General features: G+C 41.1%; 1 protein-coding gene across 1 annotated transcript in view; it reads left to right on the top strand.

The window, feature by feature from the left end:
• Nucleotides 1–12,366, top strand: part of CDADC1 (cytidine and dCMP deaminase domain containing 1) — a 71,485-nt gene extending 59,119 nt beyond the window's left edge. The window contains exons 8-9 of the mRNA XM_045289045.1: nucleotides 7,204–7,264; nucleotides 11,716–12,366. Coding sequence (XP_045144980.1) covers nucleotides 7,204–7,264; nucleotides 11,716–11,789 — 135 coding nt within the window. The 3' untranslated portion in view covers nucleotides 11,790–12,366. The remainder of the gene's footprint in view (nucleotides 1–7,203; nucleotides 7,265–11,715) is intronic.
• The last annotated feature ends 1,316 nt before the right edge of the window (nucleotides 12,367–13,682 follow it).

The following is a 13,682-nucleotide window of genomic DNA, read 5'->3' as shown; positions in this document are numbered from 1 at the left end:
GTTTTTTCATGTCCTCTATGCTCTAACTACGAAAATATTTGATTTACAAATAAGGAATCCTACTTCGCGGAATTTCATTTATCACGGTAGGGTCTGGAACCGACTAACCGCGATAAACGAGGGTTCACTGTATATTAGTTCTTTTAAAATATTTAAAATTATTCAAAGTTTAGTATTTGAGAGGAGTGAAGTGAAAGCATGGGGAGATGGGAAAGGTGCCTCTCTTTTATAAAAATACATAAAACCGTATAACCAATTTATCACAGAGAACTCCCGGCTCTGAGTTTGTGTTTTCTGTCTTGTCATTCCTTCTGAGGAATAGGAAGAGCAGATTTTTAAGACTCTCATCATAAAGATGAAGTAGCCTACAACTCTAGGGCTTTAACCAACGTACTGTTGTGAAATCTGAAATAACTTGCACAGTACTGGATGGCAATAGCGCTTCAGTTGTAAGGAGAATGAGTCGCTCAGAGGAATGTAAGATGAGGCTAAGAGCAATAGGTGGAGGCAGGACGACTGGCAGAAACGCTACACAGAATGCCTAGTTTTGTACCATTGCACTCCCTCGGATCTGTCCCCTCTCATCCTTCCTTCCTTGACTTGGCTTGAAATGTTACGTGCATGACTTAAGCTCTAATTGGCTAGTTAAGAAAAAAAAAAAATCTAGATTTGAAGTACCATATTTCTCCTAAATTTCAATTTCAATAGCGGTTATAGTCTTACGTTCAGATTGTTAGGAGTATAAAAGTGTCAGTACATTTACTTTTGTGGGAAAGGTTCTTTGCTTTTTCAGAATGTTATCATAGACCTTGGATAATTGATTCTTTTCTTTGTTTTTTTGTTAAGAAACTGTGAGAGACTGTTTTGGAGAAAACATTTTGCTATTGTAAATCTGTGTCCGTTTACTCAGTTCGTTTTTTCTCTGATAGAATATTAGGATTTTCTGTTAGGCCGTACTTTTTTTTTTTTTAATTCTTACTATAGAAGGATTACAGAGAACTAGGAAAATAAAAAAAACATGGAATTTACCCACAACTCAGAGATACTACAGTTAATGTGTTTTGCTTTCTGTGCCATTAAAAACTCTTTAAGGTTAATCTTCAGTAATTACACCATAGTCTAGCACAGAGATGCTACACTTTGTTTAACCATTCTGCCATTACCGGACACCTAGCCTGTATCTATTAAAAAGTTATAAATAGCATTTACAGGTTTTCACTGTGTGTCTATCCCATAATTTTAAAATCCATTCATCCGTTATTGGAGACTTAGGTGGTTTCCATCATTTTGCTATTGTGAATAATAAGACTGTTAGTGTAAGAGTGCAAGTCTATTCATGCCACTGCAATTAGATTGCTCGGACAGAGATCTAGACGTAGAATTTCAGCCCCCTTCATCCAGTGTTTGTAGCGCTGCGTGCCTGTCATGTTGATGTGATGCTGGAAGCATGCTGCCAGTGTTTCAGGTAGCAGCAGGGTCACCAGTGGTGGACAGGTTTCAGCAGAACGTTCAGAGCAAGATGCACCGGGAAGGAAGGGGGCACTTCTGAAAAAATTGGCCAGTGGGAACGTTACGGACAGCAGTGAAGCACTGCTTGATACAGTGCTGGGAGATGAGCTCCTTCAGGCTGCTCACAAGACAACCAGGGAAAAGCTAAGGCCCTGCAAGTACAGTCAGCTTGGATGGCATGGACGGATGGAAACTTACAGGATTTTACTTGCTGATATGTCAGGATGCAAAATGAGAACAAATAGCTACGGCCATCCATTAATAATCAGAACATGGGTTATATGAGGTGTGACTATGAAAACTGAAAGTTGTCACATGCTAAATGGAACACATAAGTATGGATATCCAAGAATTAGTGTGAGCCCAAATGAACTGGTTTGACTATTTTGAATCAGACAAACATGTGGTCTACAATCCTGTCAGTGACTGGCTAGTATTCATACGCCCACGAAGGAAGGCTAGTTAATATGACTATAATTAAAATGTACACACCAAACGTTAATGCTAAAGATGAAGACATTAAAGATTCTTACCAGCTTCTGCAGTCTGAAATTATACAATCAAATATAGATCAAATGTACACTCAAGATGTATTGGTAATTACTGGTGATGGGTCTTCCGATCTTGGAAACAAAGAAGGATCGTGTGTTAGTCTGGGTGGACTAGAGAAACAAACCCAGAGACACTCAGATGTGTAGAAGAAAGAACTTTTTATCAAAGAGCAATTGTACATTAAGAAAGCATCCCAGCCCAGTCCAGGTCAAGTCCAGAAGTCCGATATTAGCCCATATGTCCAGTACCAGTCTATAAATTCCTCTTGAGTCATGCAGCACATGCAATGACGCCAAATATAGGAAGACCACACACCAGCGTTGGAAATTCTTATGGCTCCAAGGCGATGCAAGCAAACTGGCATGGGTCTTCACGTGGCTCCTCCAGCTCCATGGAGGAGCTGGCTGCCATCAGTGTAGCTCCATGTGTCTTGTTAGCAGGAGTGTCTTGCAGACAGACAGTGAGTGTGCCACCTCCAGCGAGCTTTGTAGTGCCTCCAAATGAGGTCATCCAGCTGTGACCCGATTGACAGGCTAAACGCCACCCCCTTCACTCTTAATAGTCTCATGCTGACACCAGATGATGTAACTACCACAGATCGGTAGCTGGAAATAGGGCTTGGTGATAGATATGATGCTGGAGATCATATGTCTGAACTTTGACCTAATAAACCAGTGGTTCTCAACCTGCCTCATGCTGCGACCCTTTAACACAGTTCCTCCTATTGTGGTGACCCCCAACCATAAAATTATTTTCATTGCTACTTCATAGCTGTAAGTTTGCTACTGTTATGAATTGGGTGACCCCTGTGACAGGGTCGTTTGATCCCCAAAGGGGTCGTGACCCACAAGCTGAGGACCACTGCAATAAACAATGAAAAGTTAAAAATAGATATAAACACCAAATGACTTATTCCTTGCAAATAGCTTTATTCGAGACCATAAGTAGTGGTTATACACGTGCACCTTTTAGGATAGAATGTATAGGAATCAAATTGACTACATCTATAGGAAGAAATAATGGAGAGACTCAGTATGATCAGTCCAAGTTAACACTTAGTCGTGGGTTATGATACCATTTGTATCAGAGTAGAACTTAACTCCAGAGACCTTTTTTTTTTTTTTTTAACTGGCATTTTATTGGTTGCTTTGAGATCAGCACAGATACATTATGAACAATTTGTACACAATTCTTTCTTTCTTTTCACAATTCTTCATGCACGTATCACAATCCAAAATGGCATATGGATAAAATGTGTTTCTAAATTCCAGTGACTTTCTAGCTTTAAATGGAGGCAGAATTTTGTAAAGAGATTATCAAGTACCATTAACTTCAGGTGTTGATAAGCTGTTACATCTTAAGTCCCACTAATTCACAACTTAGTGTCACACACACACACACTCAAAAGTTCAACCCTTCACAGCACATAGCAAAGTGGACTCCTCTGACCACAGGTGTCACAGAATGCACACAGTTCTGACAAGAAAGCCACGAGTCTACTTAAAAACAAAAAACATTGAAACAAAAATTTTAATGTTCACATCATGCAAATGCATGACAGTGACTCCAAATTGCCATAAAGTGTGTTTTGTACTAGGGATATAAAAATTAGTGCCCCCCCTCCCATGGAATGTTATGTTGACACCCAAGACAGTTAAATAGTCCACAGTTCAACATTCCACTATTTTCTGGCTGTACCAAAAATAAACAACCAATAAATTATGTTAAATGTTTAACATAAAATGTTTCTAGAGCTACTAAAAACTTGCATTTCCAAAATAGTTGGTAAAAAGATTCCTCTGGATTGCCCATGAAGGGAGATAACACTGCCCCCTGATAAGCCATGATATAAACATTCATCAGACTTGGCTTCTTTTTCTCCTGCTCGATCCGAGGTTGTGCTCTCCTCATGTTTTGTTTCTTGGTTAGCTGCTTCAGCCCGTTCTCCCTCTGCTCCCCTGCTGCCTCTTTTGGCTTTGTGTCTCCCCTTTTGCAGGCCTAGGTTCCTCTGACAACATCGCTGATCTTTTCTTGGGCTCCTCCTTCATCGCCCCTTCAACCAAGCTGACCTTCCTTTGGTTATCTGCCCTGTGAATGGGGTACGTGCAGGATGCCCGCCGACCATGGGGCACCGGGAGCGTTCCTGAAGCTGCTGCTCTCCCCTCCTACTCCAAAAACTTAAAAAAAACCTTTTCACTTTACTAGGTAGAGTTTTTTTATAGAGCATATCATCCGTATTTCATTCAACAACTCATATATAGTTTGTTTCAGCTCATCCATTGTAGTGTCCTCAATGTATCCTTATTAGTCCTCCTTCGATTCCTCCTTTAATAACCCTCAGAACCTTGTTCTTGGATAAATGCTGCTCTTTCCATCCTAAATGGTTGGTTTGTCTACTGCAGGGATACGTTTACTTCCTGACTTGAAGGGAGGCTGGTCTCGGAGTTCCCACTGTCTCTATCCCACCAGCTATTAAGCCTGGTCACGTGTCATTTGGGCCTTCTTAAGCCATCTTTTTCAGAGTAGCTAGTAGTAGGCATCATGTAGTTTTTCTGGTCTCAGCGTTGTGAAACCTGGTGTTTGTATGGTCTATTTGTCCATCTGACTAATTGTTTCTATACGTCACTCAAGTTTTATCATTCTACTTTCCTCCGGATGGGAAGAGACCAATGGCTATAATTTAGATGGCTGCTCCCGCAATTTTGTGTATGGTGGGGGGTATGGATCCTGTTTCGTTTTTCTGCACTTTCCTAACACTATTTGTTAGAGAGACTGTTTGTTCACCATTGAATGAACTTTGAAATTCAGCTGCCAACAGGGATGGATTTGCTTGTGGGTTCTCAATTGATCTATGGTGGTTTCTAACTGCCGACCTATCAATTTAACAGATGAGAGCTTGGCCATTGTGCCACCAGGACTCCTAAGGGACTATATATATGGCACGATTTAAGCTTGAGAAAACACAAATCTGGAGAAATAGACTTAAAGTGTTTGCTTATATGTGAGGGTAAGTTTAAGAGGGTTGCTATAAAATGATAGAAACCTTTATTAAACAAAAATATCAAGATGTGAAGCTGTTATCTGTCAACGTATCCTCCACCTAGGTCTATACACTTTTGAAGATGGTGTTCCATCTCTCTAACCCGTTCCTGAAGGGAAACCACGTCAAAACGGGAATGTTGTCATCCTTGAGGAACTCAATTTGTGTTTCTTGTAAATGTCCTCTGGGGACACAGCTGTGTTCCTTTTAAATGTTGAGCCTTAGGAAAACAAGTCTGCAGGGGCAAGATCCGGGCTGTAGGGTAGGTGGAGTAAGGTTTACCAAGGGAAGTCTCATACGACAGACCTTGCATCCCTAGAAGAATAAGCAGGTGTCTTGTCATGTTGGGGTGGAAAATTCTTTGGTTCAACTTTCCTGGAATTTTTTTCACCAATGTAATTTTCAATTTTCTTAAAACTTCTTCCTAATAAGTACTGTGATTATCCTGTTTCCTTAGAGAAAATCTATCAAGATTATCCTTTAGAAATCCCAGAACGTAGCCTTCTGACCTCTCTGCCTTGAGTTTAAGCCACTGTTACGATTGAGAGCACGCTCATGTGATTCAGATTACTGAGAGAAGTTATCTGCATCCATCCACTAGTAACAGTGACAGGTTTAAATTGGTTTGCTTGGAATAAACCCATGTATAGATGAACTGGAAGCCTAATAGCAGTATTTTGGACTTAACTTTCAGGAACATTTTTTGCGCTCATATGATTTTTAGTTTAAAGTTGAGGATCATTGATTTTTATTTTGTCTGCCCAAGTTATTGGCTTTTAGTGGCATGCTTTGAAGCATGCATTTGTTTATATTTTTAATTTCTTATGTAACTTTTGCTCCTTTCTTTCCTGGGGCCAGCTCTAGTCATCCCATTTCTAGTAGGTGACCACCTGGTTCTAGATGTCCACCCTTTCCCAGACATGTTAAGTGCATGGTAAACTTTTATCCTGAATCTCATCCCACACCACCCCTAACAGGGCCCAATATGTTAACTGATTAATCTGATTGAGTAACTGATGTGGATAGAAATGGCTCCCAGTTAGTATGCTTGTGATTATGTCTCTGGGCCCTTTGGGCTAAGTCATTAACCATTCTAATGAAGCGAATTTCAAGCCAGGTTGTAAAGGTAGGACGGTGCTATTAGGTAATGATCATGCTCATTTTCTTTCTTATTTACTCTTCTAGTAAGATGTGTAGCATCCAGGGATCTCTTGCATTTTCTCTTTCTGAATGGTTGGGATGGACAATTCTAACCAGAGCCATCCTCCAGCATCAGACGATGGAAATATCTTGTATACAGTATAAATTGGGAAGAACCTGCGTGAGCCAGAGATCTGCCAGAGAAGGAAAAGTGAAATCTTTCTCACTAATAGAGAGTAATAGAAATGTGGGAAGACGGCACCCCGTCCAAGGGGGAAAAGTTGTGAGATGCGGGACAACATGGCAGTCGCGTAGCGCTCCGGAACTCATAGATTTCACCACGGTAACGATGGGAAAAGGCATGATCATCTTGGTCATTTTTTCATTCTTTAATATCTAGGCTTTCTCTGTGTATTATAAGGTCTCCTAGCACCTAGCAGGAGCCCTGGTGGCACTGTGAGTTAGGTGTTGGGCTGCTGCTGAATGCCAAAGTCAGCAGTTCAAACCTACCAGCTGCTCTTTGGGAGAAAGATAGAGCTGCCTTCTACAAAAGATGTACAGGTTTAGAACCCTCTTTAGGGTGCCTGTGGTTAAAATGATGGCAATGGGTTCAATCTGGGGGTGTAGGACCAAGGGATATCGTATTATCTGGTGGAAATTCCATAGTACAGTGCTTGAACATTACATTACTCAGGTTCTCAATCTGCTGCTACCTTTAATTAGCATATAACCTTCGGCAAATCACAGCTCTTCTTTGGTTGCCCACCTGCTTGCCTAAAACATGAACATGATCTTCCAGGGTGGCATCATTGGGGCTTTGCTGGTGTGGACATGTTTTACTCCTTTTTCTTGTTTTTTTTCAATAAGCTGTCTTGATATTTTGTGAAAACAAGGTAATGCAATACTGTTCACAAAACCTTTTCAAACCTGTAAGTGAAATAAATGTCTTTGTTTTTTCACAGTGGCAACTGACGCCATCAGGAGTTTATGATCTTAAACAAAATGAGCCTGAAAGGAGAGAGAGTAAGTATTGCTAAGGTTCATATTTACATGAGCTTTAGTGCTGAAGAAAAGGATTTTAATGATCATAATTCTCAATGCCATCTAGGGGAATCGACTCAGAGCGACTCCGTAGGACAGGTAGAATTGCCCCTTTGGGTTTCCGAGACTTTAAGTTTGGACAGGAGCAGACAGCCTCATCTCTCTGGTGGCTTCGAGTCACCGACCTCGTGGTTAGCAGCTCAATGCATAGCCCACTATGCCACCGGGCTTCTTTTTATGATAAGTTGGTAGAAATGTTTTGGTTATAGATGAAACACACTCTTTTTAGCAGATTAAATTTTTTGCCATGCAATTTGTTCACAAATGGTTGTGAAGCTGCTATACATGCTGGGGAAAATGCTAAGAAGCCCCTGAGGTGCTATATGGTAGATGTTTTATTGCAAACTGGAAAGGTGGAGGTTCAAACCTACCAGCTGCTCCACAGGAGGAAGATGAGGCTTTCTGTTCTCAAAGAGATTTCCTAGCCTCAGAAGCCCTATTCATAGCTGCTATTGAGTCAGAATTATTCTGGGGCTGTAGAAGGGGATGTGTGCTGATGCAGTTTTGCTCCCAGAGATCTAGAATCTCATACAGCTAATCATGCACAAATTGAATGTATAAATTATACTTCTCTGAAAATAGTAATTAACAATGTTCCTCCATACCAAAATGCAAGCCTCTTGGATAATTAGAATATATATATAATTAGTAAAACTGGATCTAAAACTAAATAATGAAGGGATTTATGAGTATCTACTTACTAGATCCACGTCTTCCCAGATTTATGAGGGTGGAAATGTTCTGGTTGTTATAACTAAGAGTTAGCCTAGCTACCACAAATGAATTGCCAGCCTTCAAAGCTTCATTATTTGCTTATGAGCACAGGTTAGATCTAATATAATTTAGTGTTTAAGAGGGCCAATGAATACATTCCTGTGTTATAGACGACCACTTAACTGCCAGTGTGTTGTACTGGGATGGCTTGTGCGTTGCTGTGATGCTGGAAGCTCTGTCACTGGTAATACAAAGATCAGCAAGAGCACACAGTGAACAAGTTCAGCAGAGCTTCCAGACCAGGAACAGACGACAGAGAAGGAATAGGCTGTCCACTTCAGAGGAATTAGCCACAGAAAACCTGATGGATAGCATGAAAACACTGTCAGATACGGAAAACCTCATGAATTAGAACTAAAATAAAGAAATTAATTAATTTTAAAATTAAAAATAAATAAATAAAAGAAGTAGAACTCTGCACACAGTGGCTGCCCCAACCGGCTCCGACACAGGACCAATTGTGAGGACAGTGGCGTGGCATCCTCTTGTACACAAGGTCACTCACTACGAGTCAGAAATGCTGACAATAAACGCAACAGTCACAACATAGTTAGAGAAAAGCTACGAATATCCTTAACAATAGAAAGATGGATTAATCTATCTGCTTAAAATTAAGAGCATGTGTTCGCCAAAAATACCATTAAAGAATTGCAAGCACAGCATAGAATAGAAGAAAATATTGTATTATTATTACTTTTTTGAGTTGTTGTTGTTTGCAGTTTTATTGGCAAATTATACAATTCAGTAGTTCGATCAATTCTTGCCACCATCAATTTTAGAATATTTCCTTCCTCCTTGTACCCATTCTTAGTGTCAGTATTTTTTTAACTATGGCAAAAATATGTACAACAAAACATTGTCCAATCCAACACCTACATGTATAGTTCAGTGCCATTGATTATGCTCAGATGTGCAACCATGATTGATATCCTTTTTCAAATTATTCCACCACCGTTACGATAAACGTAATGCCCCCTTAGAAAAAACTCTACCCATGGTAACCATTGGTCAAGTTTGGGCTCTTTCTTTTCTTTCTTTTTAAAATCATTTTGTTGGGGGTTCTTACAGCTTTTATCAAAATCCATACCTACATCCATTGTGTCAAGCACATTTGTACATATGTTGCCATCATCATTCCCAAAACATTTTCTTTCTAACTGAGCCCTGGGTATCAGCTCCTATCCCCCTCCCTCATGAACCCTTGATAATCCATAAATTACTATTTGTTCATGTCTTACACTGACCACTGTCTTCCTTCACCCACTTTCCTGCTGTCTGTCCTCCTGGGAGATGGTTATATGTCGACCATTGTGATTGGTTCCCCCCTCTCCCTCTCTCTCCACCTTCCCCTTCCCCTCCTGGTATTGCTACTCTCATTATTGGTCCTGAGGGGTTTATCTATCCTGGATTCCCTGTGATGTGAGCTCTTATCTGTACCAGTGTACATGCTCTGGTCTAGCCAGATTTGTAAGATAGAATTGGGATCATGATAGTGGGGGAGGGGGGGTGGTGGGAGGAAGCATTAAAGAACTAGAGGAAAGTTGTATGTTTCATAGGTGCTCTACTGCAGCCTGACTGGCTGGCTCTCATCTCTTCCTTGTGGCCATTCTGTGAGGGGATGTCCAATTGTCTACAGATGGGCTTTGGGTCTCCACTCCGCACTCCCTCTCATTCACATTGATATGATTTTTTTTGTTCTGGGTCTTTGATGCCTGATACCTGATCCATTTAACATGATAGTGGAGGGCGAAGGAGAGAGAAGCATTTAAGAACTAGAGGAAAGTTGTATGTTTCATTGTTTCTCACTGCATCTTGACTGGCTCATTTCCTCCCCGCAACACTTCTTAAAGGGGATGTCTAGTTACCTACTGATGGGCCTTGGGTCCCCACTCCGCACTCCCCCTCATTCACAATGATTTAATTTTTTTGTTCTTTGATGCCTGATACCTTATCCCTTTGACACCTCATGATCACACAGACTGGTATGCTTCTTCCTCGTGGGCTTCGTTGCTTCTGAGCTAGATGGCCACTTGTTTACCTTCAAGCCTTTAAGACCCCAGTACTATATCTTTTGATAGCTGGGCACTATCAGCTTTCTTCACCACATTTGCTTATACACCCATTTGTCTTCAGTGAAAATATCAGGAAGGTGAGCACACAATGATATGATTTTTTTTGTTCTTTGATGCCTGATAACTGATCCCTTTGACACCTCATGATCACACAGGCTTGTGTGCTTCTTCCATGTGGGCTATGTTGCTTCTGAGCTAGATGGCTGCTCGTTTACCTTCAAGCCTTTAAGACCCCAGACACTATATCTTTTGATAGCCGGGCACCATCAGCTTTCTTCACCACATTTGCTTATGCACCCATTTGTCTTCAGTGATTGCGTTGGGTCGGTGAGCATCATGGAATGCCAGTTTAATACAATAAAGTCTTCTTGCATTGAGGGAGTACTTGAGTAAAGGCCCAATGTCCACCTTAATACGAAACCTATAAATACATGCACATAGATCTATTTCCCTATACTCATATATAAATATATTTACATATGTACATGCCTGTATTTAGACCTCTATAAATGCCCTTTGCCTCCTAGTTCTTTTCTCTATTTCCTTTTTTTCCCCTCACTTGTCCCACTATCATGTTCAGCCTTCATTTGGGTTTCGGTAATTCCTCTCAGACACATTGCCCATGAACAAGCCCCACCAGGCATCCTATGCCCTCCTCGCTATCGATTTTAGATCACTTGTTCCATTGTTCCTGAGTTTGTTGGCATCCCCTTTCCTTTCCCCCACTTCCCCCTCTCCTGTTTCCCCCCAGAACCATTGGTCCTGTTGTTTTCTCCTTCGTATTGTTTATCCCACCTATAACAAGACAAAGCAAAACAAAACAACAAAGGAAAACAAAAACCAAAACAACAATAACAGCAACAACAACAAAAGAAAAGCCTATAACTAGATCAGATCTGTTTGTTGACCTTTATGAGTGTTTTTCAGTCGAGTCTGGTGTCGGGCAGGCGCGCTCTGTAAAATACCCTGTCCCGGTCTTGGTGTCGGGCAGGCGCGCTCTGTAAAATACCCAGTCCCGGTCTTGGTGTCAAGTGCCTGAAAAAATGCAGAGCTTTTGGCGATCTACCTTTTGGTCATCACAGTGACTTCAGTGGGGCTCCGTTGGGACAGGTTAAATTTTTCTAAGGGGCTCCCTGTGGAGCATAAGTGGGTGCAAGTTTTGCTTCTTCCAGAATAAAAATAATATTTTGCCCCAAAATTTCAGGAGTTGTTGGGCCATATACTGTTCAGTGAATCAGTCTTTTAAAAGATCATGATGAGGGTAATGAATGTCCAAATGTGCTTGGCACAATGGGTGGATGTATGGATTGTGATAAGAGTTGTATGAGCCCTCAATAAAATGATTTCAAGAAAAAGAGCAAAAGTCAAAAGCAAAAACAAACCCAAAAAAGATTAGTTACTCTGTGACCTGAGAGGGAGCTGTAACATTTGCTAACAGTTGAGAATATGCAGATACAATGTAAGAAAACTAGTGTTCCTTTGCCCCTGTTGTAAAGTGGAGTCTCCTTGTTTCCTTTTGAACCGCAGATGGCCTGTTGGGACCCGTGGCGCTGGAGAACGAAAGACACCCAAACAAGAAACTGTGTCTGGGAAACCGCTGAGATATCCGTCCGTCCGTCTGTCCTGTCTAACCCGAAGCACAAAGGCCTCCCGAATTTGTATTGCACTTCTAACAGGCATCCTCGTGAACGCCGAAAATAAGGACGAAGGTTGTTAACAATGGAAAGGATTTTTAAAGGGAGAGCAGTTAGTACTGGCAAATTAACAATGTAAATGAGGCTGTTTTCATGTTAGATTGATTTGTGTATTTCCAGAATATAATAGTGTGATTTTAATACACTAAACGAAGTGGCAAAAATGGAATGAGAGTGATTTAACCACAAATAGGGGTGACTGCTTTTTAGTAATCTTTGAAACAGGCTGGTTCACCGGAGGTCACATTTCCCCAGGGAATAGTACACCTTTCTGAGAAATACTGATTTGGATTAAACGTTAGCGAATTGCTCCATAGAAATAAATGACAGCCATGCCATCTTTTAAGAGCCAGTGTAAGGCAAATCCAAAATGTCAAATTTGCATACCCAAAGTATTCTATTACTTTTTTATTCAGAATTGACTTAGTTTGGATTGCCTCTCTGAAATAAAGTTGGGGCTCCTGTTCTCGATTTTGAAAGTTTATTTCCAAGAAGCTTATTCGTTTTCCTTGGATATTTTGCTCTGTGGAAATCTCAACGATTTGTTGGGCATGAGGCTATCACGGAGTGGGGGAAGAGTAGGAAGATAAGATTATTCTATGACAGCATTGCTATTTGATATCAATGACTCTTGCGATTACCAACAGCAAACCTCAAATTTGAGTTTAATTTTAATAGAGAAGAAATATTTTAGTCTCAATTATTAAAACTAGCCTTCTTTGAATCCCGTTCTTAGATACTGTCCCCCTTTTGTCCCCTTTCTATAACCGACATGGACTTGTCTCATGGCTTCGACCTTACAAAAAAGAAGTCCTTAAGAAAACATTTGCAAACCTTAATGATATTGAAATAGTCTCGAGACTCAATGTTATACTCAGTGATGTTATACATTCTAAATCACTCTTTGTAATTCCCATCGTTTTTATTTATTGAGAACCTTCTGTGAAAATCAGTCTGAAGATGAATAGTTCGCACTTCCCTTGAGTTCGGGAGGGACTTGCAGTGGCACGCGCTCCGCTGACTTTAGGCATGCCATCATAAGAAACAACTGCCCGGGCATGTGCAGTGTTGTGGATGAAACCGTGCTTCCAACCCCCCGATACACGTCAACTTGGTGAGGCCACGACCCCAGTATTGTGTAGTTCTTCTTCACTTCGTGATCGGATTATCTGTGCCTGGCGCTATGTGTTTGAACGCTGACCTCTGCCTGCTGATGAGGCAGGTCGATGTGGGCTATGTCTTCAGTCGTAGGCTTCAAGAGAGCCTGACTCCAGTCTCGCCCTCCCTCAAGGCACATCTCTGAGTCACACCTTTTCTCTCACAAGAGGTAAAACGGAGGAAGTGCGGAGCAGAGAGGAGAGACGTGACTACCATCCAGAAAGACAAGTCGGAGCAGAATGTGTCCTTCGGACCTGGGGTCCCCGTACTGAGAACGTCCTAGACCCAGGGCGGGATTGATGACAAGACTCATGGAGAGCTCCCCGAAATGCTGAGAGAAAGCTGTCCCGTAGAGCTGGCACCTTGAATTCAGACTCCTAGCTTCCTAAACTGAGAGAAGAAACACACTGAAAAGTAGACAAGGAAAGGGGACAATTTTGGTAAATGCTGTAGCGTAAATAATTTCCCACCAACAGTAACAACAACCCCAAAATGTGTAGTCATATTGACAGATCTGGATACATGTATGTCTATAGAAAGACCTATATGTATAGAGTAAATGCTCATGCACATATAGACGTACCTGTCCAGAGGTATATTGTGCATTATACATATTTGCATATGCTGCATATCCACATGTAT

This window comes from Echinops telfairi, unplaced genomic scaffold (genome assembly GCF_000313985.2).
Source record: "Echinops telfairi isolate 266 unplaced genomic scaffold, ASM31398v2 ScPeMD7_24;HRSCAF=84, whole genome shotgun sequence".
In the NCBI taxonomy this organism is placed as follows: domain Eukaryota; kingdom Metazoa; phylum Chordata; class Mammalia; order Afrosoricida; family Tenrecidae; genus Echinops; species Echinops telfairi.
Note: the sequence above shows the minus strand (reverse complement) of the source record. Positions and strands in the feature narration are given on the sequence as shown.